The sequence below is a fragment of the Botrytis cinerea genome, chromosome 10, assembly GCF_000143535.2.
Source record: "Botrytis cinerea B05.10 chromosome 10, complete sequence".
Taxonomy (NCBI): Eukaryota; Fungi; Ascomycota; class Leotiomycetes; order Helotiales; family Sclerotiniaceae; genus Botrytis; species Botrytis cinerea.
The window spans coordinates 783,031-803,828 of record NC_037319.1 but is presented as its reverse complement, the minus strand read 5'-3'; the positions used below and the strand labels follow the sequence as shown (position 1 = coordinate 803,828).

Here is a 20,798-nt window from a genome sequence, read left to right as displayed (position 1 = left end):
CTGTTAAAAAGTATCTTCTCTAGCTATTGATTTCCCCTCTCGGATTCCTTCGTGCATGTCCGTTCCGTCCGCTATGATGAAAGCAGTTCATATCTGATATTGTGTTCGCAAATAATAATAAGTAAGTAATATCCCATTTTCCATTCGTCTCCATCCATCTCCATCAAGCAAAATAAAATAAAAGAAGGAAAAAATAATAACGATACTTCGCAAGATAGATAAATAATAAGCGAAAGATGTGGCATCGCTTGCTTACGTCGGAATGTCCATAGGTTGAAGATACAGGCTCACACGAGTAACTTCCAGCCATCAGATATCCTCAGCAGTGTGAAGCAACCTATTATTCCTTTCGGTTCTCGCACTCATTCCAGTAATTTGCCTCATCCCCAATTTTAGCCCTAATCCTCAATGATAAATGGTGCTTCAACCCATGGCAACTCGTGTTCACCGACCTTGGTGCATGTGAGATATTCGATTTCACCAGCATTTCCGCCGGTTTCACCCATCAACTCATTTTCCAATAAATCCTTGACTCTGATCGCGGCATACTCTTTTAAGATACGCAACTGCACCTCAACCTGATCCTTCTCCCAATGTCCCCACTCTCTCGCCTCTGAGCCGGCTCTGAATGGTTCAATCATTGCCATAACATCGTCAATCTTGAGATACGCATCACCGCCTTGAGAAATGAGCCTATACATGTTCTTTTCCACGTTTCTATGTTCGTGGTGTTGAACCAGCGTGCAATGGCGTAATTGCTGAGAGAACCAATCATGCCAGATTTGAACAATAACCCAAATGTCAAAGTTTGACCGATCCAAATTGTTGATGCTGACTCTCAATTTGTCTTTAACGACACAGCTCTGAAAGAGTGGGCCATTGACTTTGAATATCATGTGTTGGAGATCGTCGAATTTCATTGAAACGACCTTGCCAAGATCAGGACCCATTTGACTCTTCTTAGTGGGCCATGGCCAGGAGGGGTATTGTCCTACGATATGAATGAGAGCTTCCTTGAAGATGAGGGCGCATTGAAGCTTGGTTGCTAGTATCAAGAAACGGGGGGGATCTTCACGTATGGCTGAGTACAAATTGCGACCGTGGGAAAAGAGAGAGGACACGATGTGAGGTCTGACAATCTTTAATGAATGGTAGAGGGTAGCGACCTTAACCAACGTCGAGATCTGTTTCATCGCAGCTGAAATGTCTGCTGTGGAAATTGTAGGAAACCAACCGTAGCAGCAGAGAAAAAGGGAGTGATATGCGTCGAGAATTCCAACCTTTTCTAACAGAGCTTGTTGATCAATTGGCTTTTGGTTTGAATTATTGCTGTTTGCATATTCTATGGTAGTATCAACTGTTTTGGTAACGATATTATTGCTAGAAGGGGTTTCAACAATTGATTCAGCCTTGAATTGCTGCTTCAAAGGCGAAGTTGCAGCAAGTTGTGCTTCCTCGGGGTTTGTTCCGGGTCCTACTGGATTTTCCTTTGAAATAGCATCCTGAAGTTGCTCTTCAGGAGAAACTTGGCGACTTGGTGGCATCTCATCTGGCTGTAGTACTGGGCGAAATTGCTCGTTCAACTTGTCTCCCGCATTTGAAAGATCTTCAAGTTGTCTTTCCGGCGACTTGTGTTCCAGAAGGCTTAGCGAGAAAGTTTGCTCCTTGAATCCCATTTCTACTTTGATATCCAGGTCAGCTCTTGAACCTCTCTGGTCTGCAAGAGGAGCCTGAGATTCTGTGTCAACCGGTGGACCATGAGATATTGTTTGATCTGTGTTTTGTACAATTTCTGCCTTGCTGGGACTTGTAGGTGGTGTAGCAACTTGCTCCTCCGTCTTGTTCTGGGCTGGCAGATCAAGCTCGGCACTATTCAATAAAGTAGTGGTATCTTCTTCTGACTTGATGACACTCTCATTTTCTTGAATCTCATTGACAGAGTCTTGAGTAGGCGAAAGTTTACTTGGCCATGGAAGGAGAGTGACCATGTCAAGACCAGTAGATGCATTATGATCACCCATTGTATTTGCCATTTCAATATCGTCGCACGAGCCATCGCATTGTGGCAAAGATAAAGATGATCGAAGCGAGTTAGATGAACCGTTGCCAGAGAAGGAATAGTGGTTGTAGCCATTTGTGGAAATAGCTCTGTTGAAGACAGCTTGAGGCTGCTCCTTGTACATTGTGAGGCCCTACAGATATTAGCTCTGTGTGTTCAAGTTCAACATGGAGGTACGTGAGTTTCAGATAGCGAGAAAAATTACTCACCACCCGCTTCAACGCGTGATATCCAAGGTGATCATCAAGCCTAAGTTCAAATCTATACTTGATTCCAGTGTCTCTAGTAATCATAGCAGCTGTGTCTTTATTCATCTCGACGACAGAAACTTCCTGAAATTGCTTAGCAAACCACGGCGAGGCACGCTTCAGGATATGCGAGTGCATTCTGAATGTATATTTGGGGTTCTTCGGAATCAGTACAATGTACACGTCCGCATCTTCATCTGCGAATGGTTGAAGAAGTTTCTTCCGCGGTAAATTTGGACAGGCAATCACTTCTAGTGAGTCACTTTCTTCTGATTCTTGTCTGGCTTCCAACAGAGGTTCTTTTTGCTTCGCAGCACGATTGTTCAATTTTGGCGCGGCTGGACCTATTGAGCGGTTAGTCACTCTGCATCTAAAGTTCGGACAGTCGCCAACTCGGGAGACTGGATAATCAGAATTTCTGCATACCTGAACAAGATTTTTTTGATGGTCGGGATTGCTCATCATCAGAATCAATTTCGATTGGACCATTTTCAATGGAAGGGCGAACTGTGTTTGATCTCTTTTTGCTTTTTGTGACAGGCTGAGCTTTAAAAGCTTGATTTTTGGGATCGTCAACCTGCATGACCTCCTCGCCGCGCTGAAATTGCTTACGAGAGTTTTTTGGAGGCATGACTTCAACTCGCTGATCTTGCTTACGGCCCTTTGGAGGTATGATTGCAGAATTTGAGTAAAGCTATCAATAAGTAGAAGGATGTAAATAATAGAAGAAGATAGATGGAGAAGCAAAAGATAAAGTTAATAGAAAGAACTAAGAGAAGTCGAGATAGATCGACGGAGGTATGGGAGGGAGTGGTTGTAGTTGAGAAGGTTGAAAGAGGATGGAAGTGGGAAAGTAGTAGATTGAAAAGCCTTTCGATTCCACGCTAAGAATAGTGAATAGAGACGGCACTAAAAGATGAGGGGTATTCGTTTTTCTGAAAGTGAGGTATGATTGGGTAGTTGTTGACGAGAGCGACAGCAAGGTAAGAAAATTGGCAGCAACTGAGATCGCAGACTCAAGTTTGCACGTATTAGAATCTTTCGAGAAGGGGCTTTCGATGTACGATTTCTTCGATAGTAGTTCTAAATTGGCTAAATTACTGAAGAATAGGAAGGAGTTGATATCTTAGATCGCGGGCTCGTAGTTGCGAGTTCAAATGTGAATTAGCTAGAATCTTGTGGTTCGATATACCGAAGAAGAGAAAGTTAAGTTGAACTTGCACCAAGTGAATATCGTGGAAGTTTGATCCAATGGCGGCTTTGGTAAGTGTCAAGAATAGAGAGTACGGATATTCTCGTTGATGGTAGATACAAATATCGAAGATGAAAGCCGTGGAAATGGGAACCAATTTGTCTTGATATTCAGAATTGACAGATTGTCTTTCCTCAATGGATAGAAGCTACTCAGTAGCAATCAAAATTCACCGAAAAGCGAAAAATGCACGTTGTAAATGATTCTGAGTATATCGAATGATTCATGTAAGACTGCAGATGACAACAGAAACTCGGATGAATGAAATGTGCAACGAGAACTCATGGCTCTTTTTCTTCATAGGTATTCTACTAGCCTAAGCCCCGCACAGGTTCAAAGGGGAAAGAACTCATAACTCACGCGTGGAACTGGATTGATAAGGTGCACTAAGACTGCTCTTCCCTTCCAAAGACCATGTATGCTTATCACCGTTGTAATTTGCACACCAGAATCGTATCACAGTGTTTTTATTGTGAGACTACATGATATCTATGAGTATCTATGTAGCTATTAGCTAATAGCTAATAGCTATCAGGAATTAGCTGCGGTCAGTTTGCAGGTTGAGTCTCCTTTCCAAAGATGACAATACGAAGACTGAGCAAGAGGGGTATCAATTGAATTTCCCAACATCCGACCGGAAATAGAGCTGAGATATAAAGTAGAATAATGATACAAAGCACATCCCACCACTAACCAGACTTCTCGTCGTCAATTACCACATCACTCCCTAGCCTTAACCTTCAACAACCTCTCCGCATTCTCAAACGCAAACCCCTTCATCTCCCTCGAATCTTCCTCCCCAAAAAGTCCACTCTTAACCACCCTCTCCACAAAATCCCTCCCCGTCCCATTTTCCGAGAAAGGATAATCGACACTAAATAGAATCTTATCCTTCCCCTTTGTCTGCACCAAACACGCCAAAGGCGCCAACGAAAACATCCCACTCGTAGTAACCCACAAATTTTCCTCCCAAACATTTTCTAATCCCCTCTCCCTTCCCCATCTCCCGGACGCCTTGAATATCCTCTCCAGATTAAACGGCAAAAGCTCACCCATATGACCCAACACTATTTTTAACTTCGGAAACCGATCAAACAATCCCGCAGCATAGAGACGCAAAAAATGAAGCCCAGTATCGAAATGCCACCCTAGTCCCCAATTACTCAACGCCATTGCTACACCCTCAGGATAGTTGCCACGGTATTTGCTCATATCCTTCTCAGCTGTGAAATTGGGATGGATATAGATAGGTACATCCAAAGCACTAGCTTTTTCAAAAACACTCCAGAATTTCTCATCATCGTAGAACTCGCCGTCAAGATGGTTGTCAATTAATGCGCCCACAAAGCCGAGTTTATTGATACATCGATCTAACTCTTGAGCTGCGTCTAAAGGCGAGCCCATAGGTAAAGTTGCGAACCCTTTTAGACGGGACGGATTCTTGGAGATAGCAGCTGCGAGTTCATCGTTGATTTCTTGACACAATTTGAGAGGAGCATGATCCATAGGACCATGAGAAAGAATTTGTAGAGAGATGTTTCCATCATCCATATCCTTTACCCGTTCACTGTCAAGGGATTTTAGTTTCCTGGAGATTTGAACTGGGAATCCTGCGAATGGGTCAGGGGCCCCGCTTGCTTGTTGGGCGGCAAGCACTGCGGAGGAAAGAAAGTGTTCCTCGAGGGTGATAAGAGGTAACATTCTGAGTGATTTTTGAATACTTGGTCTATTTCTTGAAAGTAATCGAATCGTTGTTCTCTATATTCGTTGATGAGAAATAGTCATTGAACATATGTAGAGAAGGGAGTGAGATGACGTGCATTTAGCTTCGGATTTATTCTTGTGCTAAATTTATCTCCGGATCGCGAACGGATATACCTATCACCTACTCCGAAGGCAATTGAAAACAGCACATCCGTAGAATATCCCACTTTAAAGTCAACATGGTCTATTACTAGGGGTATAGTCTACTGATAGAGAAGGAATGCAGGAATTTGTGGAAGATTTAATCCTGATCCATCCATAGGAAAGTTGTAAATGGTCCACCTATAGTGCAACTGTTTTTCCACTCTTAGCACTTTCCCTGGCTGCCTCGATAATTCTCAAGACATCTCTAGCTTCGCTTGCTTTCACTGGAACAGCATCTTCGCTGCCACTAGTTATAGCATCGGCAAAGCCTTGATAGAGAGCAGCATAAGTTTCAGGGGTCACGTTCTTGTATGTGCTGCCCTTGGGTTTTCCATCCTCAAACACCACCAATCTTCCAGACCTATCTTCTGATTCAATACCAAAGTTGGCATCACCCGGCTTGAGACCGGCCTTCAATTGGTCTTCTTGAATATCAAGGTGGTATTTCTTAAAGCTACCTTGTGATCCTCGAACCCAGTATCGTAATTGCTCTTCTTCCACGCATAGAACCTATGAATTGATCATTAGCGATGTTCAATATATGAGGAGGAAGCTGTGAATAATGCAGTGTTTATGCTTACCCCAGCTTTTGCGGTTACTAATGGTCCCTTCTCGCCATAATTCAGCATTACGGTGATGCTGTCCGGTTCTGCCGAACCATCAGCTCTTTGATTGGAAAAGATTGCTGTTACTGTCTTCGGCTGGCCAAATAAGCAAAATGCTTGATCAATTAAATGTGTTCCCAGGTCGTATATAACACCGCCAGCATTTTCCATGGTCAATGTGCCCTTCCAAGTTGCGGGTTTCTCGCCCTTGAACCTGTCGAAATGTGTCTCAAATTCGACCACCCTTCCTAATAAACCATCTGCCATCAATTTCTTGACAGTCAAGAAGTCAGAGTCCCATCTTCTATTCTGGTATACGCAAATGAACTTTCCAGTTTCTTTGGATATAGAAATAAGCTCTGAAGCTTCCGCGGATGTAGGAACGAATGGTTTCTCTACCATAACATGTTTACCAGCTTGTAAAGCGGCTTTCGTGAAAGGGAAATGTGTCTCTGGGGTTGTCGATATGATAATGATGTCAATTTCTGGATCTGCAAACATAGCATCTGCGGAGTTGTAGATTTTGGCTTCTGGATGATCTTGGCCGGCATTGTCGTTTGGCTTAGGTGTTCGTTGAACAATCGAGTGGAGAGTGAAGGATGGCGTAACAAGAATGAGTGGAATATGGAAGACTTTGGCTGACAGGCTACAAACTTCTATTAGTATATATTCGACAGCTTTTGAGGAATCATACAAACCCGTAGCCAATTACTCCAACATTGTATTTCTTATCTGCCATTTTGATTCGGACGAAGTATTAGAGAATAAAAGGTTCAGTACAGAACAGAGAGTTCAATGATGTGATATAAAGAATTCAAAATATAGGAAATCCAACCCCTCTTTATAAGTTGTTGCCCCTCATACCGTCATGACGATTTCTCATTCATGCTGCGGAGGTGGAGAGCCAAGGGAGCTCTTAGGAAAAACACCGAAGTCACCCCGGTCGGACTTTCCTAAATTGATTCGCCGACATGTGATGATTGGTTCGTCTCAATGATTTTTCTAACAATGGAGGGGAACCACGACCTTAGTACTTGTATGAGAAGTGGCCTTGTGCGAGGGAGGTATGGTAGTATTCCGTAATATTGTTGTATCAATGGGATCATCCAGGAACCAAGAGGAAAGGCTGAAGCCGTCAAAGAATTCGGCAACGTCGGTGTCAGGATACCAAGCTGCAACAACTAGCATAGGAGCCACCAGAGGAATCCCTATATATTCCCAGGTACGATTAGTGTTACTACCTCAAACTTGAATTTCCGGTGACGATGTATATCACTCAAAGTTGAGTCCGAAGTCATAACTCTTTGTCAATCAACCAAAACCATAGTTTTCAGAATATGAACTTAAACCGGGAAATTTTGGAACTTGATGAAAGCCCCTGGAGTTTCACATACTTTAACACATTATTTTCCAAGTAGGTGGTATCGCCCCCGTTATATCGCGAACTAGAAATATCTGCTTGGTCGTTTATCCCACTTGCACTCTGTTTTTCACATGCTTAGTCCATTTACTCTAGCAGACTTGTCTTGCCTACCGATGATATCAAGAGTCACGAAAATCATAGACCATGGCATCTAGCTTTAGAGACATTCTACACACAGGGCAACTTGTGAGCTAGGGATAATGTCGAGGGTACTTTGGAGGCGTGGGAACGCAAAAGAGAAAGGATAAGAAGTATTTGAGCAACAATAATGCAGTATTCAATATCAAGTTGATCTAGCTTGAAAGTTGTGACTGCAGAGATCCAGAACCCCAGCTTCATTCTTCATAAACACAAGTTCGAATAAATGGGGAGTCCTTAAGTTTCTTCTTCTTCTTGGTTCGTTTTTCTCCACAAGCTTCCCGCCCGAAAATCTCTTTAATTCCTCCACCTTTTTTTGCTGCGTGCGTATGAGCAGGAGTCGCATCCACCTATCAGAACATTTAGTTATTACAGCTGAAAGTTGAGAGGTCTATACCAGATCAATTCACCGAATTGTTCGCTTCTTCTCCTTGATCAGCTGCGTGATGTTCGACCTCGGTCTCCACACTTGAAACATTCGAGATGTACAGCTCAGCTACAGAGGGCGCATGGGACTTTGGTGTCTGTATTACGGGGGTCGGAGGGTCTTCAAGAGCAACTTCTATGGCGTGTTCGATCAGAACAATTCTGCCGCATATAAGAGGTTACGTACCTGAAGCATAGCGACCGGCATGCCGTTTGCAGGTCTTTAAGCCTTCCTCTAGAATATGTATTTTCTTTTCCAGGCGCTCTCTTTGCGTCTGATTCTCCTGTGACTCAGCAGCAATTTGTGAAACAAGTTCGCTGGTCATCTGTGCTACTACAAGTGGATTGAAGATATCCGCCAGATTGTCCACGATTGATGCCTCTATAACCTGGATAGATACATTGTCCACGAAAGTCTTCATTGCCACCTGAAGAATTGTTTAGTTAAGTATCACAAGTATTCTTCTTTCAATATCTAACCTTGTAAAACGCTTCCAAATGATCAAGAAGCTCGATGCTAGCACGCGTATCCATATCTGGTATAGATTCCGACATCATAGAGCATATTTTCGAGAGATCCTTCGGTCCAGTACGAATTTGATTGTAGCTATCTACAGGAAACGCTTTTTCTAAGACTTCTAAGAGTTTCTTTTGATTACGAGAATCAGAAATTTTCTGGACGGTTTCGGTGAAGTAATGGTTATAGGTTATGGCATGTCTCTGCCGATCACGGAATAATCTGTCCAATTCGCCAGTGGCTCTCTTCAGCAGCTTTTCCATCAATGGGTCGACGTAAAGCATGAGCAACGCCATATACGCCTCAGAATCCATGAGAGACGACAATATATCCTCTAAATGACCACGAGCTTTTTTCCAGATGTCCTGGAGGTGGTCTTTGGAGATGGTTTCCCATGGCTTCGATTGCACTCTGAATAAATCTCCAATCAGCATCGGGCTGAAAGTTCCTGGTAGCTCTCTTCCTCTCGAAGAAATTAACATGTCTCGAACCCAAGAGATAGCCTCACTACTTTTCCCTTCGAGTCCATTTCCCCGAAGATAGATACGTTGGCCGTTTAGCCGCACCATTTCGGCGAATGCCAGATTTAGATTCTGAACAACGGCTCGAAATCTACGGGTCTTAAACTCTTCACCAGCAAGATCTCCGAAAAACTTGTCCTCGTATATACCGTCACACGAGGCTCTGCAGATGTTTGTAAATTGCTGGCTATGCTTTAAAAGGTACAAACGTTGTTGCTCAGCGTTTCCGCGGCGATCCCCGAGTTTCATAACTGCTTGCTGTGACTCGTGCAAAATGTCTTGAATCTCGCGGATGAGAGCTGGCAGCTCCGACTTGATATGGTCCAATAGAACCCTACTCAGACGCTCTCGCAACTGTGACACTCCTAAGATTCCCCGAGGCAGTGTTTTCCAAATCCCCTGTGAGAAAAACTCTTCCTCTATCCTGTCTCTCTCCACAGAAGTGACATGTTTCGTGTTGAAATCGCGGTTCCTCAGTACGTGCCAACCGAGTCTGAGATGCGTTACTTCATTTAAAGCTAGCTTGACGAAGTCTTTCTCGCTATCGGAGTCCTCAAATAGAGTGTCAGGCTTCGTGATTAAGCCCATAGTGCGTCTACCGTGTGGATCCACTCCTTTGACTTGCTTTAACACTGCTTGGAGAGCCCGATCGTTTAGCGCAGAGACAACCGCCAATATTATTGTTCTTGGACGGCGCATATATGAGTAAACGAGTTCAGATACCACTTCCTCCACATTCTCTTCATCTTCAGCATCGTTCTTGGCGTGGATCAAACCGGGTAAGTCAACAACTGTTAGATGGGGCCTTGTCGGGCCAGAAATTTCGATGCGAAGAATGTCTGAAGAGAACCCGCTTCCGGGCTTGTCAAGACCTAGAGCAATCTTGGCAGATTCTATCAATTCCGGTAATTTGTCAAAAGACTGAAGCGTGTACTGAAAGCCGGCGAGTTCCTGGCTCTCTTTCTGAGACCTCTTTTGGCTAGGAACGATATTTACCACGACCGACTCCACGGAACTCTTGCGGAGAACAAGCTCGGTCGCAAAGCGAGTACACAAGGTATCCTTGCGCGGAAAGGGAATTCCAGAGATGGCCTCTAAGCAGGAGCTTTTCCCACTAGATTGATCTCCACAAACGGCAATTTGTGGCAGGGAGACATGATCACTAATACCTGAACGGCGGAGCGTGTCAATCTCATTGAGTAGATTTAGTTGCTCTTCTGATCTGAGAGCCGTGAGCGTAGTGGTCTCGAAAGTACCCATTTTTTTTTTAAGATGTCGTGCGTTGGAAGGCATCAGGAAAAATGAATGAACTGAAGTTCAATCACAATTATGCGTAACCAACGCATCATGCATCCAGCCGCCACCTGCGCTTCGAAATTGTTTAATTGGATATCGCAAAACCCCTCCCCTGTATTCCGATTATTTCAGAATTCGATCGGATAAGAAGGTATCATTGTGGACGCTGCTCGCTTGAGCCACACCATACAGTGAGTGTTACATGCGAATCAAGCCAGCTTTTGTAATTTTCAAGCTGCTTAACAATTGTCTAGAGTGGACGCATTGAGGCTCTTTGAAGCAGCTACAGGTCAGCCATTTGTGGCAGCCAATGAAATCGAGTTCGCATTTCTACATGGTCATTGGTCCAATGATTGGATTTACCATTCGCCGATACTTGGTAGTTGAACCAAGGCTGAACCGTAAAAGAACTATACTAAGATCAATTAATCTACTAATTATTACTTTAGGTGACATTCTCCTTGCATTTTATACATTATTGTACCTGATGTTGACCATGAGTGAAATCTACATGTCCATATGGTGGAGTTGGTGAGCTGAAAATAGACAAGCAGGTTAGTGGTGAAATGAATTCCTCACCGAGAGAATAAATTTTCACAGGAGCAACGGAAATCTCAAGAGGAAGCTGATGTTACACAGTATTGTGATTATTAATTTCAGTATGTATTGTACACTATCTGTTGATTCCGTTTGAGAGACAACCCCTTCATGTGTGCCAAACTGGTGAGCCATATCTACTTCTCGATACTTCAATACCACGTCTTCAACCATATACAAGGAATGGTTAGCAGACTCCTCGACGCCATGCGCCAAAAGTCAACCGAAAGTACAAATTCAGATGAAGCAATGATTGAGCAGCTCCGGGTAGACCCTTGGCAACCTTCCCTTCCCCTAGAAAATATTCCATGAAAACACAGCCCAAAGGAAAGATTTAGTAAAGCATCGTGAATGCAAATTCAGAGATAAGCAACTATTAGAACATTGTATCTTCGTAAAAAGATGGTTAGAAAAAGTCAAGCAAGCACGTCAGCCCAAACTAGTATCTTTTATATCCACATCCATATCCATAACGTGAAGAATATGATCTACCATAGCCACCATAGCCACACTGATTGTTTCTATAACTAGAGGACTTAGAAACTTTGTAGTTATACGTTTTGGTCATAGATGAGCGCTTGCTTGTTTTCTTGACTTCAGTAGGAGGAGGCTTGTAATTGCCCCCTGCCTTTTCGGCTTTTTTTCTCGCCAAGTCCCTAACAAAGCGTTCTTTCTCCCACTTAGCTTTGTTGGCAATGGCCTTTCTCTCCTCGATAGGCTTTGTGGACCATGCTGCTTGTAAAGCGGTAGGACCGGCGTTGACGTTCTTGAAAGGTTCGTCATTCAGTCCTATGTCAATGATCCATAATCCGCGCTTTTTGGAATAGCCAACAGGGTCGTTCTTAAACTCCTTGTCCTTTTCTTTAGTAAACCCATATGTATACTCAAATTCTGACCATAATTCAACAACTGGGTTGCTATCTTCTTTGATGGTTTTCGCAGTCTCAAGAACTCTACTGCGTTCAACCTCAGTCATTTCACTCCAGGCAACTTCCATTCCCTGCATATTGCCCTCATGAAGCTGTGCAGTTTTATAGCAGAATGGGATAACATCAAGGCCGAGCTTTTGGAGCCATTCGCGGCGTTTGTCGCTATATGCTGTATTTGTCGTGAAAGCACTTACTGGGTATATCTCATACTCTTTCTCTAGATTCTCCCACGAAAGATCTGGCATGCTGGGCTTGGCATTGATATACTTTGCTTTAGCTTCAATAGCTCTTCGCTCTACGCTTGGTTTTTGATCATGGAGATCGTTCAATACCTGTAGTTCCCGCGTACTCTGCGCTAGAGGTAGATATCTGGGGTCGTCGAAGCCTAGTGCTTCAAGCCAAGCCAAGCGTTTTGGAACAAGATCATAGTAAGCCAAATTTTCTCTATGTGGAATTTTGAAATATTTTTGCTCCAATTCGTAGAACGACAGAGGGACTGGACCGATAAGATTGATTGGAACAGGTGCTCGTAAAACCAAAGGGGCTAAGCGTAGCGGTACCGCATGCGTGAGTTGATAGGGTGGCTTCAATTGAACAGCTTTCTGTTCGATATCTCGGCGCTCTTCCGGAGACTTCAAAGCCCAATGAATTTCGACTTTATCTCTTTGTGACTCATTGGTGAACACAAAGTTGTATGGCGAAACGTCAATACCCAACTTTGCCAACCATTTTCTGCGTGCAAGTTTTGCATTCTCATCCTGAAAGTTTTGGCCATTCGGATACATCTGCTCTAGCTGATAGAACATCAAGTAGGGAGCATAGATCAGGGGCTTTTGGTAAGCCTTAGCGGACGATGGCGGTAGCATTTTGTTACCTGTAATGTTTGCCAACGGCTGACATGGAGTAGTAATTACTGGCGGATAAGAATTTTGCGACATTGTAGGATAGCCTTGTTGTGAGCTTGAAGTTTGTGGCATCGTGCCATGGGCTTGATTGTGAGGGCACATTTGATATGGACTGTACGCACCAGGTTGAGATTTTGGCTGTGAATTAGTGAAAGATTTCTGAGACATTGGCAAGTCGTAGTAGGTGTCCAAGTCTATATCATCATCATCGCTGAAGTCATTTTCGCTGAATAGAACACCCTGACTGCTGTTTGGAGTGGATTGTGCAGGAATATTTTTTGCGAAAGCGGCTCGCGAATTCTGGTTCTGTGCAGAGGCATGACTGTTCTCTTGGCCAAGAATTACCTGGCCTGCGACCGTAGGAGTGAAGCCTGGGGTGTTTTTGAGAGTATCCATAGTATGAGCCGGAGCGCCGAGCTTCAGGTTGACATCTCCAATTTGCGATCGAGGTGGAGGTCTAAAATTACGTTAGTTGAATGATCATTATCAAGGAAACCGGCGCAGGTTCTTTGTGCCACACGCGTTCTTCCGTCGCATGGAAACTCCCCACGACAATAAATAACAAGAGAGGTGACGACAACATTGAAATTGAGAAGAATAACGATTGGTGATGGTACTTACGCGGTAGAAGTTACTTTAGATTTAACTTTTCGATTGACCACATCCTCGATAGATACATGACGGGCATCCGATTGTGTCAAACGTTGCACCAAAGCAGCTTTCAAGCCGTCAGTTGAAAGTTGACGAGCTTTAAGAACCTCCTTCAATTCTACCACTCGATATTTTGCGTAGTCGACCATCATGTCGTCGCTCGAATGCGATTGGCTGGTGATACGCCGCTGTTGGTGGTGTAAAATCACCGATCGATGTTGATTCCAGGTATTGAGTGAACCAGATATCCAAATTTTAAAGAAGTGCAAAATCTAAAATGACATTGTGTGAGGTAAACAAACTCGAAACTATCCACGCGTTTGTTTAGCCAATAAGATTTTTCGAATGAGAAATTCACTATCGAAAGCATCAAATATAAAGCAATAACGCGACGGACAACATCCAGTGAATTAAAGAGTGCATTTTGAGTATATCATTAAACTAGAATAGGATCTAGTTCAAGACAAAACTTCGTCTTGATAAAGAACTCATGACAATGCAAATGAAATAATTCCAGGAGAAATTGGCTGAAGGAAACTTATCCGTATTCCATTCCTATTCAAAGTTCCCTAATATCCCATTCTATGTACCCCGTTCGCCCCGTTCATCCATCTATTTCCATAATCCCAAATTTCTACTCTTACAACCAAGATACTCCAAGCTCTCCCGATTACCTATCTACCACCCTTGCTCCCCACTTCGCGGACCGTCTTCAACCTGAACTCTCATAGCATCGCGTAGTCAAATCCCATTTCTATATTCCGCTCTTGGCGCCTCTCCCTCCTCCTTCTTAACTACCATTTTCTTTCCGTTCGGGAATCTCAATTCTCCCGCCCCATTACTCGCAGGCACAAATCCATAAAGCCATCTTGCCACAACCCATGAACTAACAGCCCATACCCATACCAGAATTCCCAGTCCGCAAGTAACGAAGAGAGTTGGCACAAGTAAGAGTAAAGCAATTCCGATCCAGAAGAACGAGAAGAGAATAGCGGATACGAAGGAGAGCGCGAGGACCGAGAGGGTGAATGTTGTAAAGAGGAAGAGAGGCACAAGAGAGATGCTCAGGGTTGCGAGGAGGAATGTCTATTAGATGCGGTTAGTGAGGTTGTGGGGAGATGGGAGATATGATATGAAAGTGGGATTTGATTGGCATGGGTATCGATGGAGGTTGAGATAAGAGTTAATTGTATGTCTGTCAACAAATGAAGAGTGGGAAAAGAGTGGATTCATCCGCAAAATCCATGGAGAACTGGCCATAGATAGAACCTGCCGATTCTCCAAATCGTCCAGGTGTAACTGTAACAGAATAATACATACAGCAATAAGGGGTTGTTCCTGAAAGAACTCGGAAACTTGTCCATAAAACTGGGATCTCCGTTCAGGGGTTACAACGCGATCAATAGTTCTTTGAACGCGTGAATATGTACCGGCGACGACCATCTTTGTAATTTTACGTGCAAGTAAATGTTGAATATAGTGGGTGTATGAGACTTTTGGTATAGAAACAATTGAATCGAATGTTGAATGTCGTTGGAAGCTTAGGATGTAGTGCTGTACAAGCTGAACATTGGAATGAATGATGACGTAATCATGGTGACCTCCTAGGTGGCAGGAATGTCAAAGCTTCAAGACATCCCTAAGTCAGCATCAAACCCATAATGGCTTATGATATTATCAAGTTGATACATATCACGGTAGTATCTGGAAAAGTCATGGTGTAGAGTTGTGTTGCTGTACCTTTATCGATGGTATAGTGACGCCATTTTAGACTGGCGGAACTACAAGGGCCAGCGCCTATAGCTGTCATATCGCTACTAGTTCAGAGCAAACACGAAGCAAACGCAGTAGCTTCTAGCACTAGTCATACAAACGGCATTCTATCCGATCATATCTGATAATAGAGTTAGATCCACAGACTTTTGCAAGAAATTACGTTCGGTTGTGAGCGAAGCATTGATTAGTTCTATTTAACCAGATATCTAGCTAGCTTGTGTAGGGGATAATGGAATCACGCATATAAGGCAAGAAGCGATCAGCATAATGATCTGTCGTCTAAGCCTCAAAGTCTTATTAATATTGAAAGGATTCAATGCAAGCTTATCAGACTCTTGGTGATACAGTTAGCAGCACCCTTGTCAAATAAAGGCTACTTGCATGATATCCGACCCCTCATTGAAACCTTTTGTTCTTCGGTAGACAGTGATGCATCAACTCCGAAATTCTCAAACTATAAAGGAATTATCCAAGTCAGGTTATGATTAGGTGTTAGTATCAATTCACCTCCCATCTTGAGAACTAGATTTTGAAGATCTGAACTTCATAGTGATTCACGCCGTCCCAAGGGATGTGGTATCTGGAACCAAGTAGGTGGTGATATTGTTCTTTTCAGAAACTCCCACTAATATTACAAGACTCAATTCCACACAATTGATCCCAAAACCAACAGTCAGATCTGTTCTAAATGTCAGCTTCTGCAAACCCCAATGCACGCGGAAAGAATCGTCTAGCTCCAGCAGCCGGCGGCCCCATCACCCTTCAAGTAGGAGAACGACGATTTGTCACTACTATGAATACGATGACAGGCGAGAGCCCTTTCTTCGCGGCACTATTGTCAGGGCGCTGGGATAGTAATGAGCAAGCAGATGGCTCTTATTTCATCGATGCGGATCCCGATCTTTTCGAACATATTCTACGTTATCTTCGACGCAGTGTGCTTCCTATTTTCTACGATCCCATAAAAGGCCACGACCATGCCCTATATCTCGCACTTTTGGGAGAGGCAAGATACTTCCAGATTACACGGCTGGAGAACTATTTAAAGAACGAGATATATCTTTCTGCAGTAAAGACCTGCAGTTCTGTAGAGGAGTTGGAGGGTTTTTGGTCGGAGACTCAAAGTACGGATGAGAGTGTAGAATATTATCCGCGCTGGGATACCAAGAAGGTGTATATATGTCCGCGGGGGATTGGAGTCCACAGAGGTAACTCAAGTGCGTGCGGAAGACAGTGTGAAAGTGTACGCGGTGATTCAGAGTATATATATGAAGATGAGCCAGTCTTGAAGACGTTGGTGATTCGAAAGCAACTTGTTGTCGATCAGACTGCTTGTATGGAGGGGTTGGATGAAGAATAATTAGGCCAAAAAGAACAAGGAATGGAAGCAGAACTGCCACGATTGGACTGCTCAATGTCTAGATAATCAGACGTTTTCATAGAGGCCGGAAGGTGATAGTTTAACAAAGATTTTCTGGCAGTGATCTTGGCAATTTCGTGCTGTATAAGTGTGCTTTATTGCGCTAAATGATTGACAGATATAATTTGTAGTCAATAGTTCATGCTGTACTCCACTTTAACCATTGACGCGATGTAACGTATACCCCGCACATAAGTTTAACAAGCAATTCAACCTTCGCAAACCCCAATTTCATCTCATCCTACAGTAGAAGCCTCATTTAGAGAACCCACATCAGATATAACGGGACCTAAAGTCAATACTGTTTGAAGTTTGGCAGAGAGGTTAGAGATCGCAGATGAGACACCCAAGGTCAATAGCCAGGTTCGGAGTTCCTGGTACTCAAGCTCAACTCTCCAAAATTCAATTGAATTACTCATTAATCTGACAAAATAACTTCCACTTGAAATAGATCCTAGAAAAATAGCATGTATGATAAGACAAGCCGCACCTCAAACCTTACAATCCCGAGTGTCTACATAGTGGTGCAAATACAGAACCCCGAGATCACACGATATCTTCTCTAATTGCCGCAGCGAGATCGTTGTGCGGTTCATTTGCAACTGCTTGCTCTTTGTTAGCCGAGGGCTGTGATTTGGTTGTATCTTTGGCTTTTGACTCAGAACACCACTGATATACAGCTGTCACCATTTCCCTGTATTTATCTCCTAGCTTTTCATTGGCTGATCCGACATACAAGTACAGGAAGAGTCTTTCCCATTTCTTTGGCTTGCCTCTCAATCCATACCATGACGCCCTTATAATAACAATAGGAAAGAACAAAAAGAATGGAAGTATTTTAAGTTTTGGCCTTGGTGCTTTGAGTGCCAAATAGAGGAAGAACAAAGTCAGGAAAATTGATATCGGAACTAAGAGATGATTGTCAGCATTGATTTACTGTAAGATTCGGGGCGATAATGGGCCAACGAACACATGAACTCGAACTGTTCTCTAATGCCCATGACGGAGTTTGAGGGTCCAGTAAACTCCACCGCATTCATACCGAATATACTGCTCATGAAAGATAAGGGGAGGAAAATAATGGTGATAACGGTGAATATCATGATAGATCTACCTTGATGTACGCTTTCATCCGCACGGTCCAGTGAAGCGGTGGCTTCTATGATGCTAGCTTGTTGTTGTTTGAGTGTGAGTAGGTCTCGTAGTTGATCGGCAATCTCACGGGCGCTATCCTCAAGCTGGTGCAACTCGGTGTGATGATGTGATATAGTGTCGACTAGTTCTAAAGATCGATCAATAGTATGCTTTATCATGAATTTCTTGAACTTTGTTGAGGTATCCTCGGCCGGTGACATGCCACCTTTGGGCATGCCATTTGAATACCAGGGGCCCTTCTTTCGCATTTCATCGAGCATGAGACCCAAAAGGTCGCTCATTTCTTGCATTGGCTCAATCTGACCATTGATAGTTTCTAAGGCCTTTGAAAAGGCTTGCGTAACTTGTAGTCTAAAAGAATGATAAGCTCGGCAAGTGAATTGAAGGTGCTATTGTGAACAGAGAGGAGGATTCTTTGATCAAATCAAATGGCATCAATCGAGATATCACTCACTGTTGCATATTAATACGCGACATCATTTTCAATTCTTCAATGATATCATGGGCTTCTTGCAGCAAAACCCCCTCAGGGTTGATATTGAGATAGAGTCGTGCTGTCTTTGGGCTGATTTTTAGTCTTTGGCTGCTCAATTTTTTAAGGTGACGCCAGAATAGCTCGAATGAGCTTGTTTTCATTTCAGACTATTATTTATCAGCTGACATTTCATGTGATATGTCAATGCTTCCCCACTCACAATATAACCAATAGCGTCGGCAAATATATCCAAAACCTCGGGACGTTCATCCGTAGGTTTTGTGCGATCGAAAAATACCATCGAACACTCGTTTATGATCAGATGAGCGAGATCATACACGGAATTAATTTGGCCTGGACGTAGATGTTCGAGTCGATCTCTAATGCATCTGTGCACACCAGAAGAGTCGGGCTTATTACGACCAAGCCTCTTTGGAAAGCTAGTAATGATTGTATCTATATGGCTATCAATAATTTGATCCTCTAATAAAGAAAGAGTGCTGTTTTCAAGAGGCAACCCACGTTCGTCAAGAATGTACATCCATAATTGATCGACCATCACTACGCGGGTACTCCCGTTAATTATTCTCCGCTCATTTGTGCCGCGATAAACAACCTGATCCCTGTCCCGGGGTTCTGTATTTTCAAGCTTGAAGTAATAGGACTGATCAAGCGTACGGCGTGGATGGATGGGCAGTTGTTCATGCAAATGGCTGTGTACCAACATGACATCCGGTTCAAGATCCATTGCCTCGTAGACTCTCGCAGCTTGCATCAAATAACGACCGCAGAGGGTTTTGGCCTTATCCAAAACTTTTTGATCTGCACTGATCTTAGAATTGATTGGAAAGAAACGACGAAACCCAGTCGTCTGCTTCGATTCACCAGAAGAGACAGGGACACCTGACTTCGTAGGCTCCTTGTCCTCGACCTTATGCAGGAAGCCAAATTTCTTCTTGTTGTCCTTGGCGATATCTGCAAGTATGTTTTTGTTACGTATGTCGTAGCGAGTCTGTTTCTCTCGATACTGGGATGTGAGTTTTTTTGCAACGTTGGCCAGGTGAGCTCTCTTTCGGTCCATCTCCCAGTGAAGATAAGGCATCTAGAAAATCTGTCAGCTCCCAAATCAAGTAAATTTTAAGTTGGTCTCACGAAAAGGACTATGTTATTGTTGCTTCTATTTCGAGAAGGATGGTGGTGTTCAGCATGACTAGCATTCGCCTCCGAATCTATTCCTGTTAATAAAGATAACATTCATCATAAAGAGGTGACTTACCTTGAGGAATACATTTGCAGTGCGAGCGCATGTGCCGAGCATGAAGCGGATCATTTGGAGTGCCGTGCTGCTGTCCCGTCCACAGTTCCCTAGAAAGAATTTTTGATGTCTGTGGTCGGTGGTTTTTGGTTTCATTGTAATGTTTCTCTATTGCTCTCTTCAGCGAGCATTAGCTTGATGTCAAGAAATCCCAGATTTGAAAACCTACTTCGATCCATTCCATATTATTAGCAGGGAAATGAAAATAGCGAATGCTTTCGGTGTTTTCCCTTGCCCATGGATCATCACCATCTTTGGGCTTGAGTACCTCCGAAACAGAATGTCTTTTCATCTGATACTTGTCAAAAGATGCAGTATCGTCTGCATTGCCAGATTTCTCCTTCTCTAAAGTAATTTTTGAGACGGTAAAGCCATATCCATCACCATCCCGAACATCTTTGCCCTCTTCGGCAACCAAATCACCAGGTAAATCCCATTTCGCTACCTCTTTCAGGATTTTGTCTTTATTATCCGCTCTGATTTTCGCTGTTTGTATCTCTGCATCCTTTGTCTCAAGGTCTTTTCCGATCTGTGTAGCCTTCGCTGGCTCGTTTTTGAAAGTTTCAAACTCTTCTTGCAGTTCTACTCGCTCTTTGATCAATTTGTTCATCCCAGCTTTATTCGAGTTTAAGTTCGCATGGCAAGAATTGATAGCATTTCGTTTCCAGGCTGCCTTTAGCGTATTCAATTTAACAATTTCAGGGCGGTTCCTAGGTTTGCCAACGAACAATGCTCGTAATTCCGCAATTCGATCTAGCTCTCGTTTGATCTTATCCTCATAATCCTCTGAAAATTTCTCCCTAAGTCCTCCTGGAAGTCCCGCTACGAAGTCGTGTAGTCGTCCTGCCTCGATATTACCACGGCGGTCATATCGGCAGCGTAGATATAAGGAAACAAAGTCTTCATCATCAATTAGCTTCTGCGGCGTTGAATCATCAAAAAAATCTTTATTGAAAGCAGCGGTGCCATTAGCGCCGCCTGTATTAGCTGGATGTAGTTCAGCCATGGGCACGAAGTGATCTTTTTGGGGGGGATTCAAAAGTGTCCTACAAAATACAGATAAGAACTCCAATACAAGATAAATCATCAAGTCTACTGAGCCGCATCAAGGGTACACTAGCCCCCACAAATTAATCTGTAAGATTTGCACAACCAGCGCCAAAAGAAGCTCCAAAGCCGAGC

At 43.4% G+C, this 20,798-nt stretch overlaps 8 protein-coding genes across 10 annotated transcripts; 1 reads left to right on the top strand and 7 right to left on the bottom strand.

The window, feature by feature from the left end:
* Window position 1: 1 nt before the first annotated feature.
* Window positions 2–3,812, bottom strand: BCIN_10g02080 (hypothetical protein). Of its 2 annotated transcripts, XM_024695485.1 has the most exons (4): window positions 2,920–3,812; window positions 2,734–2,862; window positions 2,269–2,651; window positions 2–2,192 (listed from the first exon to the last, which is right to left on the bottom strand). In XM_024695485.1, the coding sequence occupies exons 1-4, from the start codon at window positions 2,936–2,938 to the stop codon at window positions 399–401; spliced, it is 2,325 nt and encodes a 774-aa protein (XP_024551279.1). In that variant the 5' UTR covers window positions 2,939–3,812; the 3' UTR covers window positions 2–398. The 2 variants fall into 2 exon arrangements, with proteins under 2 accessions (XP_024551279.1, XP_001546848.1); XM_001546798.2 differs by having other exon boundaries at window positions 2,734–3,812.
* Window positions 3,813–4,021: 209 nt separating this feature from the next.
* BCIN_10g02070 (hypothetical protein) lies at window positions 4,022–5,349 on the bottom strand. Its single transcript, XM_001546799.2, has one exon. The coding sequence runs from the start codon at window positions 5,258–5,260 to the stop codon at window positions 4,280–4,282; it is 981 nt and encodes a 326-aa protein (XP_001546849.1). The 5' UTR covers window positions 5,261–5,349; the 3' UTR covers window positions 4,022–4,279.
* Window positions 5,274–6,964, bottom strand: BCIN_10g02060 (hypothetical protein). Its single transcript, XM_001546800.2, has 3 exons — window positions 6,771–6,964; window positions 6,049–6,718; window positions 5,274–5,977 (listed from the first exon to the last, which is right to left on the bottom strand). Exons 1-3 carry the CDS (start codon window positions 6,809–6,811, stop codon window positions 5,606–5,608), a joined length of 1,083 nt encoding a protein of 360 aa, XP_001546850.1. The 5' UTR covers window positions 6,812–6,964; the 3' UTR covers window positions 5,274–5,605.
* A 446-nt stretch (window positions 6,965–7,410) lies between these two features.
* BCIN_10g02050 (hypothetical protein) lies at window positions 7,411–10,378 on the bottom strand. 2 transcript variants are annotated; one of them, XM_024695483.1, is made up of 4 exons: window positions 8,540–10,378; window positions 8,247–8,487; window positions 8,044–8,195; window positions 7,411–7,983 (listed from the first exon to the last, which is right to left on the bottom strand). In XM_024695483.1, exons 1-4 carry the CDS (start codon window positions 10,355–10,357, stop codon window positions 7,831–7,833), a joined length of 2,364 nt encoding a protein of 787 aa, XP_024551277.1. In that variant the 5' UTR covers window positions 10,358–10,378; the 3' UTR covers window positions 7,411–7,830. The 2 variants fall into 2 exon arrangements, with proteins under 2 accessions (XP_024551277.1, XP_024551278.1); XM_024695484.1 differs by having other exon boundaries at window positions 7,411–8,195.
* A 659-nt stretch (window positions 10,379–11,037) lies between these two features.
* Window positions 11,038–13,818, bottom strand: BCIN_10g02040 (hypothetical protein). The gene is made up of 2 exons (XM_001546802.2): window positions 13,446–13,818; window positions 11,038–13,281 (listed from the first exon to the last, which is right to left on the bottom strand). The coding sequence occupies exons 1-2, from the start codon at window positions 13,625–13,627 to the stop codon at window positions 11,430–11,432; spliced, it is 2,034 nt and encodes a 677-aa protein (XP_001546852.2). The 5' UTR covers window positions 13,628–13,818; the 3' UTR covers window positions 11,038–11,429.
* A 63-nt stretch (window positions 13,819–13,881) lies between these two features.
* BCIN_10g02030 (hypothetical protein) lies at window positions 13,882–15,190 on the bottom strand. The gene is made up of 2 exons (XM_001546803.2): window positions 14,796–15,190; window positions 13,882–14,561 (listed from the first exon to the last, which is right to left on the bottom strand). Exons 1-2 carry the CDS (start codon window positions 14,916–14,918, stop codon window positions 14,217–14,219), a joined length of 468 nt encoding a protein of 155 aa, XP_001546853.1. The 5' UTR covers window positions 14,919–15,190; the 3' UTR covers window positions 13,882–14,216.
* Window positions 15,191–15,669: 479 nt separating this feature from the next.
* On the top strand, window positions 15,670–16,680 carry BCIN_10g02020 (hypothetical protein). The gene has a single exon (XM_001546804.2). The coding sequence runs from the start codon at window positions 15,940–15,942 to the stop codon at window positions 16,609–16,611; it is 672 nt and encodes a 223-aa protein (XP_001546854.1). The 5' UTR covers window positions 15,670–15,939; the 3' UTR covers window positions 16,612–16,680.
* A 69-nt stretch (window positions 16,681–16,749) lies between these two features.
* BCIN_10g02010 (hypothetical protein) lies at window positions 16,750–20,776 on the bottom strand. The gene is made up of 8 exons (XM_024695482.1): window positions 19,786–20,776; window positions 19,578–19,734; window positions 19,454–19,530; window positions 18,824–19,403; window positions 18,522–18,757; window positions 18,281–18,468; window positions 17,642–18,177; window positions 16,750–17,579 (listed from the first exon to the last, which is right to left on the bottom strand). Exons 1-8 carry the CDS (start codon window positions 20,620–20,622, stop codon window positions 17,218–17,220), a joined length of 2,973 nt encoding a protein of 990 aa, XP_024551276.1. The 5' UTR covers window positions 20,623–20,776; the 3' UTR covers window positions 16,750–17,217.
* Window positions 20,777–20,798: the final 22 nt, after the last annotated feature.

Bases quoted from the DNA above. Each gene is read 5' to 3' on its own strand.
- BCIN_10g02080 (XM_001546798.2), bottom strand. From the start codon at position 2,938: ATGCCTCCAAAAAACTCTCGTAAGCAATTTCAGCGCGGCGAGGAGGTC. The intron at 2,652-2,733 runs GTATGCAGAAAT...ACCGCTCAATAG, and splicing joins ATCAAAAAAATCTTGTTCAG to GTCCAGCCGCGCCAAAATTG. The intron at 2,193-2,268 runs GTGAGTAATTTT...TAATATCTGTAG, and splicing joins ATCACGCGTTGAAGCGGGTG to GGCCTCACAATGTACAAGGA.
- BCIN_10g02070 (XM_001546799.2), bottom strand. From the start codon at position 5,260: ATGTTACCTCTTATCACCCTCGAGGAACACTTTCTTTCCTCCGCAGTG.
- BCIN_10g02060 (XM_001546800.2), bottom strand. From the start codon at position 6,811: ATGGCAGATAAGAAATACAATGTTGGAGTAATTGGCTACGG. The intron at 6,719-6,770 runs GTTTGTATGATT...AGAAGTTTGTAG, and splicing joins GTTGGAGTAATTGGCTACGG to CCTGTCAGCCAAAGTCTTCC. The intron at 5,978-6,048 runs GTAAGCATAAAC...ATCAATTCATAG, and splicing joins TAGTAACCGCAAAAGCTGGG to GTTCTATGCGTGGAAGAAGA.
- BCIN_10g02050 (XM_024695483.1), bottom strand. From the start codon at position 10,357: ATGGGTACTTTCGAGACCACTACGCTCACGGCTCTCAGATCAGAAGAG. The intron at 8,488-8,539 runs GTTAGATATTGA...ACAATTCTTCAG, and splicing joins ATTTGGAAGCGTTTTACAAG to GTGGCAATGAAGACTTTCGT. The intron at 8,196-8,246 runs GTACGTAACCTC...AACACGCCATAG, and splicing joins TGCCGGTCGCTATGCTTCAG to AAGTTGCTCTTGAAGACCCT.
- BCIN_10g02040 (XM_001546802.2), bottom strand. From the start codon at position 13,627: ATGATGGTCGACTACGCAAAATATCGAGTGGTAGAATTGAAGGAGGTT. The intron at 13,282-13,445 runs GTAAGTACCATC...ACGTAATTTTAG, and splicing joins TCTAAAGTAACTTCTACCGC to ACCTCCACCTCGATCGCAAA.
- BCIN_10g02030 (XM_001546803.2), bottom strand. From the start codon at position 14,918: ATGGTCGTCGCCGGTACATATTCACGCGTTCAAAGAACTATTGATCGC. The intron at 14,562-14,795 runs GTATGTATTATT...CGCATCTAATAG, and splicing joins AGGAACAACCCCTTATTGCT to ACATTCCTCCTCGCAACCCT.
- BCIN_10g02020 (XM_001546804.2), top strand. From the start codon at position 15,940: ATGTCAGCTTCTGCAAACCCCAATGCACGCGGAAAGAATCGTCTAGCT.
- BCIN_10g02010 (XM_024695482.1), bottom strand. From the start codon at position 20,622: ATGGCTGAACTACATCCAGCTAATACAGGCGGCGCTAATGGCACCGCT. The intron at 19,404-19,453 runs GTGAGACCAACT...CAGATTTTCTAG, and splicing joins ACAATAACATAGTCCTTTTC to ATGCCTTATCTTCACTGGGA. The intron at 18,758-18,823 runs GTGGGTTGCCTC...ATAGCCATATAG, and splicing joins GATGTACATTCTTGACGAAC to ATACAATCATTACTAGCTTT.